This window comes from Artemia franciscana, chromosome 11, assembly GCF_032884065.1.
Source record: "Artemia franciscana chromosome 11, ASM3288406v1, whole genome shotgun sequence".
NCBI lineage: Eukaryota > Metazoa > Arthropoda > Branchiopoda > Anostraca > Artemiidae > Artemia > Artemia franciscana.
Window position 1 is genome coordinate 30,432,472 of NC_088873.1, and position 20,467 is coordinate 30,452,938.

Below are 20,467 nucleotides of genomic sequence, written 5' to 3' on the forward strand. Positions count from 1 at the left end.
TCTTACAGAATTCAATAGATGGGCTAAACTCAGTCTTTTGAGGTTTTGATAAATAATCCTGCTTAAAATATATTTAGACATATAAATCAAAATACGAAGTTTATTCATGCAATTACCATTTGTCTAGGCCTTCTCTCTTCTTTTAACTATCAGACGAAGAATTTTCTTCTTTTAAAGAAAGTTCTTTGTTTCTTCTCCAAGTACAAGTGAGTACAAATAAGTTCCTCTCCCACGTCATTCAATGCTATTTATAAAGTATAAGCACTATCAGATCAATAAAAGAAAGCTTCTGTTTAGAGACCTTTCAAAATCTTTAATAGAAAATTAAATTAAAAAATTCGCACTTTAAATGTCCACTTTAAAAATCATATTACTAAGCCAAAGCCTTCTCAAAACTATCGTTTTGTTTTCTAGCCTGACATCACAACACACAAAAGTTCAAATATAAATCTTGCTTAAGATAACCTTACCTTGAAATTACATTCATATTATTATAAAACATATGAATTGTGAGATATTTAAACCCAACAAGAAAAAGCAAGCAAACACAACATGAGTACAAACAAAGAAGGAAAAAATCTAATGGGTCCTATAAAAGAAAAGATAAAAAGAAAGATAAATTAACATTAGTAATAAATTACCGGGAACTGAAAGCAAGAAGACATCAAATCAAAAGACGTCTACTGATTCACCAGGAATAGATGGCAAGATAGTTCTTTTTCATTGGTTATTGCTTTTTCAAGTATCTGACTGCAGTATGTTTGAAATTATAATTATGTATAACGATTTCCAAAGAATTGTTCGTCGATTGTCCTTAGTTCTAAACTCGTGGTCCTTGCTTTTAAGGACCAAAAGCTCTGACAACAAAAAACGATGAACTTGAAACGTCACTTCTCATAGGAACGGATTTGAAATACAAACACTCTGGTTTATACGGCATTAGATGTTGTGTATTCCTTTTATAAATAGGAAAAAAAAATTTAGAATTCTGCTAATAGCAGATAAAAATTACTTTTTATGTCATTAAGATAAAAAGTTTCACGTAGAAAATACGACACTTTTATGTAGGTTTAGTTTTTCTTTTCCACGAAACAAAAAGAAACAATAGGATTTTTAAGCATCATTTTCTAGTGAATACTAGGTTACTTAATTAAAGGTTGCAGTGAAAGGATTAAAACGGATCATAGTGTTTTTTAGCATTAAATTGTAATATCAATGCATACCTTTAACAATGCTTCTCTGTTACAAGAGCTGTCTTTACAAAAATCCTAGAACGCAGAAAAAGAGGGGGGGGGGAGGATTCCAATTAGCACAATCACAAATTTGTACTAGAAACATCAAAGATACAATTATCAACTTCTTGTTCCAAAAACATCATAATCAAAGATAGAACATTGGCGCACATGGTATCTTATTAACTAGCAAAAAAAATAATTTTAAGGATCTCATTTCTTCTATTCTTTATTCCTTAGTGCGTAAGCAATCGCCCAAGAAAGTTCTTAAATCACTTTGTAATAAGATGAGTTCAGTCTCAAAGGACTACCATGTCAAACATGTCCCCCTAGCTGGTGGCTGAATAGTTGCCATATCTCTCACTTCTAGCCAAAGCAGTCTTTCCAACCGGTCTGTTCAGAAACAAATCTTCGCACTTATCACTTAGTGGAGTTTTTACACTACAGATCTTGCATTTTAGCCCACTTAATAGATATTAAATGGGAAAAAAAGAAAAAAAAGTAGCCAGTAGTTGCTTTACTTTCACTGCAAAGCCTGAGGTGAATAAATATCAGTGACGCCGCTTTAGCAAGATATTTAGTCCGTTTAGAGGTTTAATAACAAGTAAAGCCTTAGGCTTAGTATCTTCAATTTTGTCCACAGATACAATATCAAAATGTCGCACAACCGTCGAAATGACTGCTTTCTGTACCAAGAAAGCAAATTTCTGACCTAAAAAACAAACGCAATTAGTATACAATTAGTATAAAACGCAATTAAATAGCTTAAAGGTTCTTACAGTACTTCAACAAATCATATCTTATTGTGAAATATCAATTTGTATCCAGTGTAACCCCAAGAAACCAATATTATCACCTTTTGAGAAACTTTCTCAATTTTGAGATAGAATCCAACTTGGTAGTGGAAAGTGAAGGTGGCTGGTGCCATCTTGGTTTTATGGTATCAACTAACTTTCAATCGATCCATGTAACTCACAGTTTCTGTAAAGACAAAGCTTGGTATCGTGTTAATTTAACCACGAAAAGTCCATCTTTGCACTATAGAATAGTCTTTCGAAAGCAGTCTTAAAGACATTGGTCAGAAGAAGGAGTTTTGAACACATTGATCAGAAATTGGAAAATTAATTTGTAATCGACTAAATATAAATAGTGCACAAACATAAGTTATAAATGTATAAAAATTCTATTTAAGTAGATTCTAAAGTGACTAGTTGGGAATTAAAACAATCAGAATAATATAAACAAAAGCTTAAAAAAGTTCTTTGGTATGTCTTATATGTTTTTAAGGGCGTTTAGGTACTGCAAAAAAGCCAGAGTTTCTTAAAGAAATGATCATTTGGACGGAGGAAATTGAGCAATACTAAAAGGGCCGTATCCAGGACTTTTCTCGTGGGGGGGGGGAGTTTATGAAAATTGTGTTCGGGGGGGATGCTTACAAAAACATTGAGTAACGCATCACAAATTGGTTTATATTCATTTTCCTTAGGCTTTTACGAGTCAAGCAAACATTTCGGGGCATTAAAACCCTTAGCCCCCCTGAATATGGCCTTGAAGATTAGTATTTCTAATTTTTGTCTACGTCTTAGCTCATATCGATAATAGATTCAAATATTTAATGTCACTTTCAAGGGAAAAAATCGATCAGAAGGAATCTAATTGCTGTTTAAGTGGTCTTTATAGCACCATGCAATCCCAGAGCCCCTCTTGACCAGAGCCCCCCAGAGCCACCTTAATCAGGCAAAAGCTCCATAGATGAATTTTAGCAGAAAGGTGTGCACATTATATTTTTTTTACAATTAATAAAAAACAACATTTACAAAATAAAATTTAGATGGCCGAATAGAGATATTTAAACCTAAAACCAGCAGAAATTAAGTTTGATGATAAATGAAACTTGAAAGGACCAAAAACTGCAATGAACACCAATTGAAACCCAAACTAACAGAAACAAAAACAAATAATTGGGTCAAACTTAAAAAGAACAAAAAATAACATTGAACTAATAATTGATTCATAAAACAAAGATAAATTAGAATGAATAATAAAGTTAACGAACACACAAAAACTCCGACAAATAAGAATAAGTTTTATACCCCTTCAAACCCTCTAAAAGTTGGCCCTATTTAAGTTCCACTGGAAAAAAATTATATCTCACAGGGTTTTTCTTTTTTCACATAACACCCATATTAAATACTGCAGAAAATTCAAAGAGTTCACTTTTTAATATAACCATTTTTGAAAACAAAACAAAAAAACAATTTCATCAGCATAACATGTAATATATTTTATCAATAGTACCTTACCTCCTTTTAAATATATAGAAAATCAGTTGGCAATTCCTCTGTTGATTCAATAATTTGGAATACTGCTTCAGCAAAATTAAAAGATTGCTTCAAAGTGTAATGATTAACAGTTTAATGGCTTTATTTCGATATCAATTTTCTATAATATTAAATGAAATGAAATTAAATCAAAAATACGGACAAAAGAACAGAGCTTTCGAGTCGGAGTCGTGGAGTCAGTTTTAGTAAATTTTTGCTGAATCGAGTCAGAGTCGGGAAAAAAGAAATAATGTAAAACCTATGGAGTGGGAGTTGGAGCCGGAGTTATGGAAACACATAAAGACGGGAGTCAAGCCAGGTACACTTATATACTTCTAAAAAGTGGCAATAATAAATGAAATTAATATTTTTGGCTAATTATAGTGAGTAGGATTTTTTTGCACCATAGTACTACAGCACTAGCACAGAAACAATTTATTCAATTGTTTGTATTACTATTGAGAAATAAACATAATATTTGCAAATACATCACATATAAAATGCAAAAAGATAGAAAGCGTTTAATAGATTGACAAAGTCTACAACAGTCTACAGCAATTCTGGCAATACAGAATATTAAACTTATAAGATTACATTAGCTATTAACAAGGTTGTTAATATTATATTTAGAAAAGTTTTTGATACAACTATGTACTTTTACGAAGAGGGAAGTCTTACAGCTCGGAGTTGCAGCAATTATGTTTAAAGTTTCAGAAGTCAGAGTTGGAGTCGGTACATTGAAAATGTCTGGCTTCGGAGTCAATATAATTTATAACCGATTCAAAAAGTCTCCTCTTAAAATGATACAAGAAAGTTGCCATTCATAGATGTATTCATTTTCAGAAATTGATAGTAATTTTACCTTAAAATTGATTGGTTCTTTGATTTTTTTTTTTTTACATGTTATGACAAATAAAAACACACTGTTCAAAATGTATATCGCTTTAAGTAAAGTTGTTTTAGGGCATTTGAATGGGTGGTAAACTACTCGCATTGGTGATAATTTCTGTTTTAAGTTTGACATGGTTGTTCATTCTAATTTATGTTCATTTTGGGTTTCAGTTTTTTCAGATACAGTAACATCTTTTTGCTTAATGTCTGACCTACGTATTATACGACTTTATTTCTGCTCGTTTTAGGTCTGCATATTACTCTACTTTTCTTTAGATTTTAGAAAATACTTTTTATAATTAATATCTTTAGTTTTTTTAAACGGCACAGATTTACAATGTATAAACTGTAGATTTTTTAGGTTTTTCTGAATAAGAACTTAAATGTTGAATAGCGATTCAATTTCGGGTGAAATTTGAATGTTCGGTCGAGATTTTCACCGTCTTCACTGTTAATTTTTAAATAGTCACCAAACTTGGAGGGCAACTAGACCCCTCCCTCGCCCCTCTTTTCCTCAAAATCGTCCGATCAAAACTTTGGGAAAGCCATTTAGCCGAAAACAATCACAATTCATACAAACGTCGTCTTAATTTTCGTTTACATTGAGCCAAAATCAAAACCTGCATTAATTCAAAAACGTTCAGAAATTAAATAAAAGCAAACATGTGTTTTAACTGAAAGTAAGGAGTGACATTAAAACTTAAAACGAACAGAAATTATTCTGTATATGAAAGGGGCTGTCCCTCCTCAACGCCCCGCTCTTTACGCTAAAGTTTGACTTCCTCACACCTCTACTTTTTAAAATAATTAAACACTTTAGTGTAAAGAGTGGGGCACTGAGGAGGGGGCCACTGAGGAGGGGGATTTCATTTTAAGTTTTAATGTCGCTCCTTACTTTCAGTTATGAAAACTTGTTTTTTATTTGATCTATATCAAGTCTGCCTCTATTCTTAATACAGTTGTTACTGTGAATGTCCGAAATCTGGTTAATGTCGACATTCACCGGTGAATGTTCAAAATTCCTTTTTCTCTGCTTCGATTCAATTAGCTTTGCGAATCAGCTTTTTCAGTCTTATACAAACTATGATGGTAAAAGTAAAAGTTAGGTTAGATGTCAGTTTAGGTTGGATTAGGTTAAAATTGGTTCTAAAGAAATGGGTTAAAAACTTAACCAAACCAAACCTAATCTATTCTAACCTAAACCTATTATCATCAAACCTTGCATTAAATTGAATAAGTTGACTGGAAGTACTGACTAAATCCAAGGAGAAAAGGTACCGTCTTGGCTGAGTGGTCGGCGCGCTGGCGTGGGAATTCTGTGTCCAAGGGGCGCGGGTTCAATCCCAGTTGTGACCAGTTATTTATTTTGGGACGGGGGTCAGTGGCGTGACTCTGTAAGCTCAGCCATAGTCGACCCAGCTCTAAATGGGTACCTGGAGAAATCTGGGGAAGGTAAGCAGGAAGGGTGTGCGAAAGCACAGGATGGTTGGCCCCCAGCCTCCCATTGCACTTCCTAGATGAAGGGCCATGAAAAGGAGATCAGCACCGCCCGTTCGGAACTTAAGAGTCTAGTGCCGTCTTACTTACTTACTTACTTTACTAAGGAGAAAAGGTATTTCGGACATTCACCGGTGGATTTCGACATTTGCGGACATTCACGGTAACATATATTAATGACGTTTCGTGATACTTCCAGGTGAATAATAGTCTTGCAGTTATATTTACAGATGACAGCTGTGTCTGTTACAGCGAAGAACTCGTCAACACTGATTCAAAATTAATTTTTTTTTTTCTACAAGTTTAGTTAAATCGGTTAATCTCCAGTCGTTTAAAACGAACCAATCAAAAAAATGTTATTCTATGAGTTAAAGGTTTGTGAGCATGAGATCCATAATGTAGAATCTTAAAACCATTCGAATGGTTCGAACCATTCAAAACATTTGGACGCACACAGAACCATTACAGATACTTCAAATAATACTTGGAATTTTTTTTTTACAATGACCATTATTACTTCAAAATCCTGGAGACTGAAACTTTATTTTTCTTGAATATTTTAAATTTAAAACTTTTAGTAGTTAAAACTATTGCATTATGGCATGTTAAAAAAAAACCGAGTAATTATACTTGGGAGAAGTCTGAGTTGTTTCAGCCTCGTTCTTTGGCTTTTGGAGATTCCAAACGTATCTACTTCTTTCGTTAATCCCAGGATATATAAATTCTCAATTAGATATCCTATACCGTTAATCATAGACAGCGCAAAAGCGTTGTCTAAGTAAAGAGCGATGTTGGCACAATGTATTATTTTTCTTTTGTTTTGTTTTTGTTTGTTTTTTAGAACAGGACATTCCGTATAAAAGAAGTTGTCGTAGAAAATTCAAATTCAAAAGGGGCTCATTCGTTTGGCAATTGTAATTTCTATTGCCCCTTCTAATAGTCAAAAATGGAGGGAAACGGACAACCCACAATCATTTGTTGTTATTTTTTCTTTCATTTTTTTTTAGTAAAGTACAAATTAAGTTCTAGTCTTGAGAAGGCACAGGGGTTGTAAGCCCTATTCACATTGATTTTTGTTCGTTTCGAGTCTGACTCGGTTGTTTATTGTAATTGCTGTTCGTTTTGAGTTGCATTTGCTATTTGACTTTATTTCTGCTTATTTTTGTGTTAGTGGAGCTCTTTACTTTTCTTTGAAAAACTTGTTTTGTAGAGAAATTTTTTTAAATTAAATTCTGTACGTTTTTTATTGACATATCCTTTTTCATGTAACAAAAATAATATTTTATGTCACGATAGTCAAATTGCAACGTGAAGGACTGTCCATTACAAGTCGTATTAAAAGGAGGGGTTGTAACCTCCCCAACGCCTCGCTCTTTACACTAAAGTTTGACTCCTTGTACTTTCCAAAATAATTAAAAACTTTAGCGTAAAGAGCGAGGCGCTGAGGAGGGGACAGCTCCTTTCGTATACGGAATAATGTCTTTTTGTTTTAAGTTTTAATGTCTCTCCTTATTTTTAGTTAAAAAAAATATTTAATTAGTGCTGGGCGAGTATCTCCTTTCGTAGTATTACATTATTCACTTACTTGTTTCACTAAATGGATTTATGATGCATAGTGATATTTCCAATGTCACAATATATTCAAGTCTGATTTTGAAGTCATCATTCAGGGCAATCAAATTTAGTCGTGAATATTATCATCAAGACAATTTATCTGTGACAAGTTTGAAAACTGGGAACATTTACGCCAACTAATATTTCGCTTCATATATTCACTTTTTCAAGGAAAGCTGAAATTACACACTTTGTTTTTTTTTTTTTAGTTGAGGCTGTCCCCTCGTAGTTGTAAGTTAGCCTAATGTCATTAATTTCTGTTAATTAATGACATTATTGTCATTGGTCTGGTCTTTGGTGTCATTTAATTAATACCACCGAAGAATTCCTGGTTGAGGAGTTAAGCGTGACTGCGTCCTGTCTCTGACTCTGTTCAACTACTGTATTGATTGGACATAACCTTTCACTTGAATACCGTAACTACGCGGATGATGCCGAAATCCTCGCAAACCCAGAGACAGTCCAAACCATGCTCAATGATGTGGTGACACGGGCAGATCGCATTGGCTTGAAATTCAGTACAGGGAATGCAAAATTTATGGCAATAAATGACGCTGATCCTCTTTCGCTAACTGTAAATAAAGTAAAGTTTGGTCAGGTCAACAGCTTCACATACCTTGGCTCCCAGTTTTTATTGATGGATCGTCAAGCGCCGATATCGAACAGCGATTGTAGAAAGCCCAGACATCCTTTGCTTCCTCAGAATACCACAGTGTAACAAACAAATACAACGTAGAAACAATAGGGAAAGTTTTTTCAAGACAATGGAAATTATTTATGTAGATATTTCGGCCCTATGTCCAAGGGCCGTCTTCAGCACAATACAACACTATATATATATATAAAAGAACTTACATCAAATTGTGAGAATTAAAACTGAATATAAAAACACTTATTAAAACAATTTTTTTTTTTTTTTTTTTTTTAAATATAGCCCTAGCATCCTTACTTCAGCGAAGTTCAACCCTCTATAATAGCCAAAAAAAAAAAGTTTAAGCCTCCTACTAATTCCACACCGGAAAATTTGCATGACATAAAAATACTATCTAATCTCCGAAAAGATCCTTCTATTATAATAACTAAAGCAGACAAAAGCAATTCACTTGTTGTCATGAATACAACAGACTATGACAACAAAATTTTTTCGCATTTAAATGACACAATTACATATCAAACAATAACTCATGATCCTACTGATCAGTTCACTAATAATATTATAAATGAATTAAAGCAGCTAAAACAAAATGGTAAAATCACCCCACAACTATACAATAAATTTTTTCCCCGAGGTAGTTTCTGTCCTAAACTCTACGGTTTACCAAAAATACATAAACAGGGTATTCCCTTAAGACCTATTGTAGCTTGTACTAAAGCTCCCGCTGCCAATATTGGAAAATGGCTTTGTGCAGCTTTCAAACCTTTATTGTATTCTCAAAATTCCTATATTCATAACTCGGCAGATTTGATTAAAAAACTTAGCAACACAAGTATTTCAGAAAACACAATAGTTAGTAGTTTCGACATTGTTTCCATGTATACAAATATAGATGTAACTATTTCAGAGGAATTATTAAAAAACAAAATAGAAGAAAATTACCACTTGATCGAGACTTCAGCGACAGGAATTGATTGTGAAGTTTTAATGACTCTTGTTAAAATTTGTAATAAGTTTTCTATGTATTTTCAATTTCGCGATTCTTTTTATCAGCAAAAAAATGGATTACCCATGGGGGCACCTTTATCCGGGCTACTAGCAAATATTTATGTCGAGAATCTTGAGAATTGGGCATTGAATTCTTATTTTCTAAAACATGTCTATTGGGGTCGTTATATGGATGACGTAATTTCACTTTGGAATTATGGGGAAGCTGAACTTCGGGGCTTCTTAGATCATCTTAACACTTATGACCGAAATTTGCAGTTCACCCTTGAAGTTGAAATTGAAAATAAACTACCGTTTTTAGATGTATTAATTATTCGTAATGCTGATAAACTGGATTTTACTATATATCGAAAGCCAACACAAAACAATAGATATCTTCACTTTAATTCAAATCACCCCCCACAAGTTAAAAGAGCAGTTGTAATTTCCCTCATTGATCGGGCCCTAAATATTTGCTCCCATTCATATATAAATGCAGAAATAAATTTTATCAGAGATATTCTTTTTGGTAATGGATACCCCATTCCTTTTGTAAATAAAATAATTAGCCGCAGAATAAAAAGACATTCTTGTAAAATCGAAGAAGATACTTCACAATGTGAGGCTATTGATAAGCCCTCAAATATTGTCTATCTTCCGTATATCCCAAAGATTACAACAAAATTAAAAAATATTTGCACAAAAAATAATCTGTACGTAGTTTTTATTAATAATTTTAAAATCATCAATTTCTTAAATTCGGGTAAAGATAAGACCCCAGTTACTCGCCAAAGAGGGGTCTATCAAATACCCTGTGATTGCGGAAAATACTATGTCGGCAGGACCCATCAGAATCTAGACAAAAGGTTACAACAGCATAAAAATGACATAGACAAGGCCTTAATTTCAAATGGTTCCAACAATTCCTTTGATTCTGCTCTAGGTTGGCATATATTTAATAATCCGTCCCACATGATACTTTTTGAAAACTCTTCACTCATTAGTAATGATTTGGGAATAAAACAGGTGGTTCGAGAATCAATTGAAATTAATCTCAAAATAAATAAAAATATTTCTTTGAACAGGGACTTGGGGGAATACTCATTAAATTCTTTATACTCAAATTTAATTAAAAATGATCTAACAAAATATTTTACTAAACCAATTTATAATAGTACTGAACCAACTACGAAAAGGCCTTTGAGACAGGCTGCTAAACAAGCAAGATTAGCTTTAAGAAATTGCATCTAATCATTTTATTCTCTTTAGTTTGAATGAGTTTATATTTCTTCATTTCATTCTTTTCGCCAGTCCTGGTTGAACTTCGCTGAAGTAAGGATGCTAGGGCTATATTTTTAAAAAAAATTGTTTTAATAAGTGTTTTTATATTCAGTTTAAAAAAAAAAAAAAAAAAAAAAAAAAAAAAGAGTCCTGGTTGAACTTCGCTGAAGTAAGGATGCTAGGGCTATATTTTTAAAAAAAAATTGTTTTAATAAGTGTTTTTATATTCAGTTTTAATTCTCACAATTTGATGTAAGTTCTTTTATATATATATATAGTGTTGTATTGTGCTGAAGACGGCCCTTGGACATAGGGCCGAAATATCTACATAAATAATTTCCATTGTCTTGAAAAAACTTTCCCTATTGTTTCTACGTTGTATTTGTTTGTTATGGAAAGGCAGTGTGGTCTTCGTCGCTATTTTTACCACAGTGTAACTGGTGTACGCACTAAAGTCTAAATCTACCTGGCTTTGGTTCGAACAATCCTTCTTGAGGTAAGCAAAACTTGGTCAGTGCAGGAACTACATGAAAATACACTAAAGGTGTTTGAGCATATCTGTCTGCGTAGGATATACCTTGGTGATTGTATATCAAACGTGAATATATACGACGAATGCGCGGTATCAAGAGACACGTTGCCCTTGCAGGGACATGTATAAGTGGATACAACAGATGGTAAATAAAAAGATCTGAGCAGCCTTAAAAGATTAAACGATGGAGAAATGCGCATCCTGCGAGAATGACTTTAAATCAGTCCTGGTCAAGGATGGTAGCCTTCCCAGTGACAGGGGGGCTATTAAAGAAATATGAAATAATCACTTTGAACAGAAATTGAATCTGCTACTTATGTGCAACCCTATTGTGACATCAGCATTTCCCAAGCCAGATTTCCCAAGCCTTTACTAAGTGAAGTAAAGAGGCTGTTCGCAGTCTTAAGAAAAATAGAGCTCCTGGCCCTGATGGCATCTCTGCCAAACTATTCAAAGATGGATCTCCCTTTGCTAGAGAATATACTACAAAAAGTAACTGACACCGTGTGGTCGACAGGTGATTCCCCGAAAACATGGACGAAGGCGATTATTATACCCCTCCACAAAAAAGGCCCTAAAAATAACTATGAAAACAAACGGCTCATAAGCCTTACAAATCACACAGCCAAAATCGTAATTCTTCAAAACCATATCAGGGCCATAACAGATCATACCATCAGCAACTATCAGGCTGGTTTCTTCCCTGGACGGTCTACCACTGATCTGATTTTTGTAGTAAGGCAACTCACAGAAAAGTACCTAGAGTATGACGAAGAAATCCTCCAGATATTTATTGATTTCAATGAGGCCTTCGATCTAGTATGGAGAGATGGTTTGGGGCATATACTGGCCCACTACGGTGTTCCCAATAATATAGAGAACGTAATCAAAAACATGTAGGACAAACATGTAGGACAAATACTGCAGCTGTGCCAGACCAAAGAAGGCCAAACAGAAGAGTTTGAAACAACTTTAGTATGTTGCAAGGTTGAATTCTTTCTGCAAAACTTGCCAACCTCCTTTTTCATGCCACAGTGTCCATTATCGAGAACCATGTAGAAGTAATCATTAATGGAGTTAACACTAAGCTTTTGGCAACGACCTCAACAAGCTAGCAAAAACCGAGTCTAGCCAAGAGGCCTAAGCCTCCAAACTTGAATTTGCATTTAATACCTTCTGTATGCAGATAAACCCAAAGAAGACAAAAGTTATGTGTATCATAAAAGACCCAAACACACCCCCCATTCACATTGTGGTAAGTGGCGAAGAAATCGAATTGGTAACCAGCTTCATGTACCTAAGAGTCTACTATCACCAGATAACAACTGTTTCGATGAAATAAAGCAAAACCTCGTCCTGGGAAGTGCGAGCTTCAAGAGAATGCTCCCCCTCTTCAAAAATAAGCACCTATCAATACCATTAAAGCTCCAACTCTTCGCTAATCATCCCTGTTGGAATTTTGGCCTGAGACTAAATGCCTCCGGTGTATAGCTGATGTGACGTATCTAGACAGAATCTCCAACGAAGACCCTCGGAGGTAAGTGAAGTGGGAAACTACAATTCTTCAGAAATTGTGATTACAGCAACTCAGGTGGCTGGGTCACAAAAAAAATTGGAAAAGTCACGCTAGTCACCGCCACGGTAGCCGCCAACATGGAAGACGAGGACCTAAGAAGAGATGGCAAGACAGCTCCGGAAGTGACCTCCTATGCCTTCTCAAACAAGCTGACAACCGAGCGTCATTTAATAATTTTATCTATGAAAGTATAAAGGAGTTGGGCTCAACGGTACTTCAAGCTTAAGAATATTTTGTGGCCTCTCATACATGGCTATTTACCATAAAAGTCAAAATATTTGTTTGTAATAAATTAATTCAAACCTAATCTAAAAACCATGATGTTTTATTTCAATCAAAACCGGTTAGATAAGTTTTTCTCCAAAATATTAATTAGAGATAAGGGTCTGAAATTGCAGCACTGGTGCCCTAAAATGAAACACAACACGTAACATATTCGTTATCTAAATGATCCTAGGATACTGACTATGGCCCTTGTTTTAAAAGATAAAAAGATAAAGAATACGGCGTTGGATTTTACAATCACTATGGGCGGTGCTGATATCTGTTTCATAGCCGATCAGCCAGGAAGTTCAATAGGGGGGGGGGGGGCAGCCATCCTGTGCATTTGCACACCTTCCTGGTTACTTTTCCCAGCACAGTACGGTCCATGGGCCCTAGTCCCATCCTCCTTCATTCATATAGGCACGTTGCACCAGTTTCGGCTTAGGGATCACTTTGGGAACTGTCCAAATCAATCAATTCTTAATAACAAAGGTTCTTAATTTTGCAATATGAACGTCACAACCTAAGTAGAGTAAATATACATTCCACAAATGGTGTCTGATTTTCACCAAAGACAATATTTAAGAGTTTTAAAGTCCCAAACTGCTAAAGTCGTTACATAGAGTGTGTCCGAACGAAACCCAATGTGCAGCGTACAGCGTATCTAAAGATTTTTTAGCCTGTTGATTGCAAATCTGAGTCTAATGCACCATTATAGATGCCGAGATAAGTATACTCAAAAATGATAATTGGTTTTCGTCAAAGCTTTTAAGGGTTTTCGAAATTACCAATTTCAAAATGTGAGGTTGAAATTGTAATATGAGTGGACTTTAACGAAATATAATACGAGGTTATATTTTTCAAATTTTCTATTTCCGCTAGTTAACATCCAAGAATTTCTAGCTTATTGTGTACAAGGGTAATAATGCGATTTTGGAGTCCGAAAAAAAAGCAAGGCAAGTATTCCAGAAACGTCGCTAGTGACACATCTGAAGCTAATGAAGCTAACTTCACAAATGAAGTTTTTAAACTATGTAAATGGACAATAATGAGAGAGAGGCTTTACAGATACATTTCAATACAAAGGTTGTCATGTTATGTGCTATTGAAGACAGAAGAGGACAAACATCCTATGCATGCATACTTTGAGGGCTCCAGCTGGCTCCATTGGGTCAAAGCCCCCTCTTTCCCGATTTTCGCAAAAAAAGATGTTGTGCTTTTTTACTCTTGATCTTTCAAGGATTCTTTAGCAAATAGTCCCAAAAGACTAAAAGAAAGAGAGAGAGAGAGATAGAGAGAGAGAGAGAGAGAGAGAGAGAGAGAGAGAGAGAGAGAGAGAGAGAGAGAGAGAGAGAGAGAGAGAGAGAGAGAGAGGGAGGGGGAGTCAACAAGTCTCTAAACAGACGTGTTTGTAATCCCCATACAATGCGTCGACATTGTAACAAAAAATTAACCCATGTAAAAATTCGAGTACAATATGAAATATTACACTCTGACTCTGCGTGTCAAAAATATTAAGTAGGTCTGCCATTTGCAAGACACCGACATTGTTACCCAGCAAGCTCTGTCATTTAATAATGACACAGAGTCACTTGCAAACAGTAAATTACGACTGTCACGCTTTGCTAAGCCACAATACAATTAAACTGATAAAAATCCAACCATGCAAGACACAATCATGACTTTTATGGACGTCATTACAGTATCTTGTGATACTCATCATAGGTTTCACTCTCAGAGGCAATAGAAAGTTCAGACCAATTGAAAAGTTTAAGATGGATTATATTTCTTAAGAGGATCTGAATCAGAAGCGGGAGGAGATATGGAGTTAAAAAAAACTTAATTCTCTTTTAGAGGAGACTTTACAAATTTCACCAAGCTCATTTTTCTTCAGTATTAGAGTTTCTGTTAAAAGTTGCTTTAAGGCCTGTCTGATTTTTTTTCTGGTAGTTGCAATGCAGTTTAGTACTGAAACGCAAGAATGCTGCCATAATTGCACAACTTTGCCTCACGTGCAATAGATTTTCATAAATAAGCCAAGTCTTTGTTATTTAATTTAACTCAGTCGGCTTGCAAAATAGAAAATTATTTATTGAAAAATCTAGAGACAAGAAACAATTTATGTAAGCTCGGAAACGTGGAAACTCGGAAGGGCAACTAGGCCCCCTCCCCCTCCCGTTTTTTCTCAAAATCGTCCGATCAAAACTTTGAGAAAGCCATTGGCCAAAAAAGGTAAAATTAATATGCAAATTTCGTTTTAATTATTCTTGAAAGATAAGCCAAAATCAAAACATGCATTAATTCAAAAACGTTCAGAAATTAAATAAAAAAAAACAACTTTTTTTTAACTGAAAGTAAGGAGCAAGATTAAAAATTAAATGAACAGAAATTATTCCGTATATGAATGGAACTGTCCCCTCCTCAACGCCCCGCTCTTTACGCTAAAGTATTGTTTTTTTTAAATCAGAGTTGTGAGAAAGAGTCAAACCTTAGCTTAAAGAGCGGGGCCTTGAGGAGGGGACAGTCCCTTTCAAATATGGAATAATTTCTGTGTGTTTTAAGTTTTAATGTCGCTCCTTACTTTCAGTTAAAAAAACTTCTTTTTTTAAATTTAATTCAAAAAGAGGCAAGCCTAATGGCATGACCTTGAATGTTTCAAGGTCAAATACTTTCTTCTGGTTTAATTAGTACCGTTGATTTTTAAACAGATGACAGGAAACTATGGCAATATGCTGATCTGGGTACCCTCTGAAGGATTTAGAGAACACATTATGTGAAAAAAGGTAGAGGCAAGAAGAAACTTAGCTTGGAAACTCGTAGCTTGGAAACGAGGCATGGTGGATGTAAAAGATGGAGGTAAAATATCGTCTGAACATTATGCGAATATTCAGAGAATACAAAGAGAGGCAAGCCTAATGGCATGATCTTAAATCTTGAAACAAATACTTTTTTTAGTTTAATTAGTACCATTGATTTTGAGACAGATGACAGGAAACTATGGCAATATGCTGATCTGGGTACCCTCTGAAGAAATTAGAGAACGTGTTATGTGAAAAAATGTAGAGGCAAGAAGAAACTTATTAAAGCTTGGAAACGTGGATGAAAAAGATGGAGGTAAAATATCGTCTGAACATTATGCGAATATTCAGAGAATACAAAGAGAGGCAAGCCTAATGGCATGATCTTAAATCTTGAAACAAATAATTTTTTTTAGTTTAATTAGTACCATTGATTTTGAGACAGATGACAGGAAACTATGGCAATACGCTGATCTGGGTACCCTCTGAAGGAATGCGTTATGTGAACTAGTTTTGAGTTCGCGTATAACGTTTGGACTGAATCACTAAGTGAAAAAAGGAAGCATTTCGTCTTTGAAAAAATAAAAACATTTAAATATTTTAAAAGCCAAATGAGACCCCATAAATTGAAACAATCGCTGCAGCTTGGTTAGCATAGAAGATCAGTGTATAAATTTCAATTTGGCAAAATAAAATATATATCACCTTTTGATTTACGGCAGCCAAAATGACCTAGAAAATATGATAAACTCTAGGTCAAAATGACCTAGAAAATATGATAAACTCTAGGTCAAAATGACCTAGAAAATATGATTAATGATATACAGAGTATCGCACATATATTAGAAAGGATATGTAATATTAGCTAAAAGAAATAAAAACTATAAAAACATCATTTATTTCCAATTTAGATTTTTCTCGGCGCAGGCAAAATCGAACATATTCAAAAAGTTTCTAGCCGCATCTCCATCCACTGCATTGTCACAAGCTAAAATGAGCACGCACTGGTATGCACACCATGGATTTTTCTTCAGCACTCCTTTTCAAACTAACTCTTAAATGTTCCAGCCAACATGTTCTAGAGGTATTTGCAAAATAATAATAACAAATTTATTATTTTTAAAACTCGATAAGATATTATTTAAAAAGAAGTACCTTCAAAAAATTTAAATGGTACCTTAAATCAGGGAACATAGCAAGTACAAAAGTAAAGTATTTTCCATTTTTCAGTGCCTGTTAACTTTTTCGTAATGTCTTCGTAGATGTTTAAAATTTGTGTGCATACTTATTATCAAGCTTGCATTTCGAACTGCTTTTTCGCAATGCTGGGCTTGGATTTTGATATTTTATCTTGAATGCAATGCAGTAAGCCATTGCGTAAATTTTTCACCACAAGCTACCGTCGATAATGTCCAACCAAGAAATCTTTGTTTGTTAAAAGTACCTTTCGTTGAACATTTATAAGAATTGCTTGGAAAATTCAAATTATGTCTTTATGCGTAACAGTTTTTAACCACGAAAAAGTAATTATAATAGAAAGCTTACCTATACAATTCCTAGCTCCAGCACTGAATGGGACATAGGCATATGGATGTCTTTTCGAAACTTCATCAGAAAAGAATCGTTCTGGTATGAATTTTTCAGGTTCATGGTAATGCTCTGGATCTCGATGAATTGCATATAAAAGCAGTGCCACTTGTGTTCCAGCAGGTACTACATACTCACCTGAAATTTTACTCTCAAATGAAAGAATCATTAATATTAAAACGTTCTAAATATGGGCGTAACGAGGAATGGAAGGGCAGGGATGAAAATAGCCTGCATGAAAACTGTAGCATTAGTCTCACTCTTCCTTCATAAATCATCGGAAGATGGAGGTAAATATGCATTCCTCTTGCCAACCGGTTTCCAAATATTGGAAAATGTATTTATAAATAACTTTTTGATACATTTAAATTTTTATACAAGATATGCAAAGTTCTAGACTAGGATAAATGGACCAAAGTAAGGAGACAAAAAACGTATTAACCAAGTAACAGACAAAAAAATTGAGCCCTTTTCCTGAATGAATATTTAATCTAATGCTTTAAGGGATAATTTTTCAAGTATTTATAAGCAGCTTGGAACTAAACCTTTGGTTATCTTAAGTCTACTTCTCCTGGAAAATAAGAAATCTTTTACGTTTTTTAAGCGCCCGCTTCAGTAAGAAAAAGAACAAAAAACAAGGGCTCGGGATCGCTGTTCTGTGTTTTTCAGCCATATTGAATTTGAGACATCCCTTTTGGAACATAATAGAGAGGTTTACTGTTTTCTGATTATATTGTCTGAAGTTCGTGGCTGAATTATGTAGCTTCAGTTTGGCATATAAAGTAAAAAACAGTTTTCGAACCGGACATGCTAAAACCGAATTTCCCAGCCTCGCCTAATTTTTCATACCCTCTATCGAATATCTACGTCTCTGCAAATGTGGTCAGTGGATAAAGACGAAATTGAATAAAAATGTTGTGGTAGCATTCTAGTCTATGCTCTATTCTAAAGAAATTACTATGGTAACAAAAAGGTAGTACCGTCCAATTCCTTTGTCAAAACCCTTTTTCGAATATAATGGTTGCTACCGTGACAATGCACCGCATTCCCCTTGATCATATCTTGTCCAAATTCCAACTTGACTAAATTTCCCCAAATTTGGGAAAGATGTTCTCCAATCAAATATGGAAGATGAACGATCTAGTATCTAACCTCCCTTTATTCCGAGCAAGATTTTTGACTAAACCGCCATAGTTGTAATATCGGACATTGTTAAGCTACGTATTACCAAAGACACATTTGACAAAACAACAAACAACTAAAACAGTTTTAACTAACCTAACTAACATTATAGCTTTTATATAAACTTACATATAATTTTAAACACTTATAAATCCGTCATATCAGTTTTTGGAAAAGAAGAAAGGGAAAAGAATGCATTTATCTTAAAGGGAAAGAAATAAAAGGGAAATATTTGTTAACTATTGTATTTAGTAGGGATGTAAGTTTTCAAGCTCAGGGAGGTGGATTGACCAAGTGCAAATTGCAAGTAAGAAAGATCAGATAAGCGTAATGAGCGATATGGTCGAAATGAGCGATATCGGGGAATCCCCTTCGGCATCTAGGACCAGCAGATATTAAGCTACAAAAGAGATTTTTGATACGAGCTGTGAGTTACGATGGGGAGGTTTGGGCTTTGAAAAAGGGGAAATATAGAAAAAAATATATTTAGCATATTTTAAGAGACTTTTAGGGTTAAGCGGGAAATTTAACAACTTGGTGTTAAAGGGTAAGATACGATTGTTTTCACTAAGGGTCAAAAGACTGGTTAGGATGATTGGATACTGGGAAAAAGTTATTGGCTTACCAAATAATAGATTAGTAAAGGCAGCTTACCTGAAGGCGCTGCAGGATAGAAAGAAAAGTTCATGGGCTTCCCAGGTAAGATTAATTTTCAAATAGTTGCAGGTTATCAGGAATTTGGAATGAAAGATAAGGGATTGGACTGAAGAAGGAAAATACAGCAAAATTAGTAAAAGGTGTGTTGGAAGATCAGGAGATTAAGAAATGGCAGTGTGAAGTCGCAGCCTCGGCGTCTCTTGGAGCTTACCGCAATGGAAGGAGGTCTGAGGACATGATATTTATTTTAAAGTAGGTTTAAATAGTGAAGAAATTGAGTAGTATTTGTCAGGAAGGGGCAATTTTCTAGCACTTGTAGAAAGGAGGAAGTACTTAGGGAGGGTATAGGTATTGGATGGTTCTTATTCGTGCCCATATGCGGGGATAATGGCGAGGATCTACTTCACTTCATTGCTCTTTGTCTTGAATTCTAGGATATAGGAAAATAATTATTTTCTTGTAGTTTGGGGTCAAGTGAGTGGTTGGTCTCAGTAAGGGAATCAAAATATTATGGGACAATAAAAGAGATTGCAAAATATATTAAAATGGGAATGATCCATGGAAAGTGATTTTTAAGGGGGGGGGAGATTGCTAGAAGTATTGTAGAATGTTTATGAGCTGTTTTCTTTGTTTGTTATTTTTCTTTTTTGTAGCCATAGCCCAGGTGGCTTTAAAGCATCAAATATCTATCTAACCATCCATCTATATATTATTATTTTGTATGCGAGTATTAAGTGCTACTTTGTTGTTTTATCACTATGATATTATGTGGTTTATTATGTGTGTTTTTGTTTTTGCTATTGTTATTGCTGTTTTACTAGTATGTTATGACATTTTATTGTTAGGTACGTTTTTATTGTGTCCATAATTGGTTTTTTCTTTGCCATGGCCCGAGAGGCTTTTATATGAGTAAATATCGAAATTATCCATGTATAGCATATGACAGACACTTTACTGGAAACACAAATCAACATATGTATAGCATATGACAGACACTTTACTGGAAACACAAATCAACATAGATTTTTTTCACATTGGAGACACAGGCTACTTCATAATATATTTTTTTTTTGTACAAAAATAAAACATTCCTGTTTCTTATGTGCAGACTTTGTGTTTTAGTAAGGCGCTAGCTTTGCATATTCCTTCATACATCCGGAAAGAAAATCAGGAAATGTTGGTCTGTTGGGACTACTTTCTATTGATATATGTAGTATAGACTTCGAAGTAATGATTTTTGTTCTTTTTTAGTTTCAACTTCGCTATTTACTTCCATCAGGAAACTTTATTATTTTAAATCAAAGTACTTAGACTAATGATCAGAGCAAAATGCATTTCCATTTTTTTTTTATTATGTAGGATTAGTGTTCTCAGGTTTTCTATAAAAAAAAAA

At 34.4% G+C, this 20,467-nt stretch overlaps 1 protein-coding gene across 6 annotated transcripts in view; it reads right to left on the minus strand.

Moving 5' to 3' along the window:
- Positions 1–287: 287 nt before the first annotated feature.
- LOC136033081 (cytochrome P450 4C1-like) overlaps positions 288–20,467 on the minus strand; it is a 183,052-nt gene continuing 162,872 nt past the window's right edge. For all 6 annotated transcript variants that reach the window (XM_065713683.1, XM_065713682.1, XM_065713684.1 and 3 more), the window contains 2 exons: positions 17,194–17,373; positions 288–1,944 (listed from right to left, as the gene is read on the minus strand). In XM_065713683.1, the coding sequence (XP_065569755.1) occupies positions 1,784–1,944; positions 17,194–17,373 (341 nt within the window). In that variant the 3' untranslated portion in view covers positions 288–1,783. The remainder of the gene's footprint in view (positions 1,945–17,193; positions 17,374–20,467) is intronic.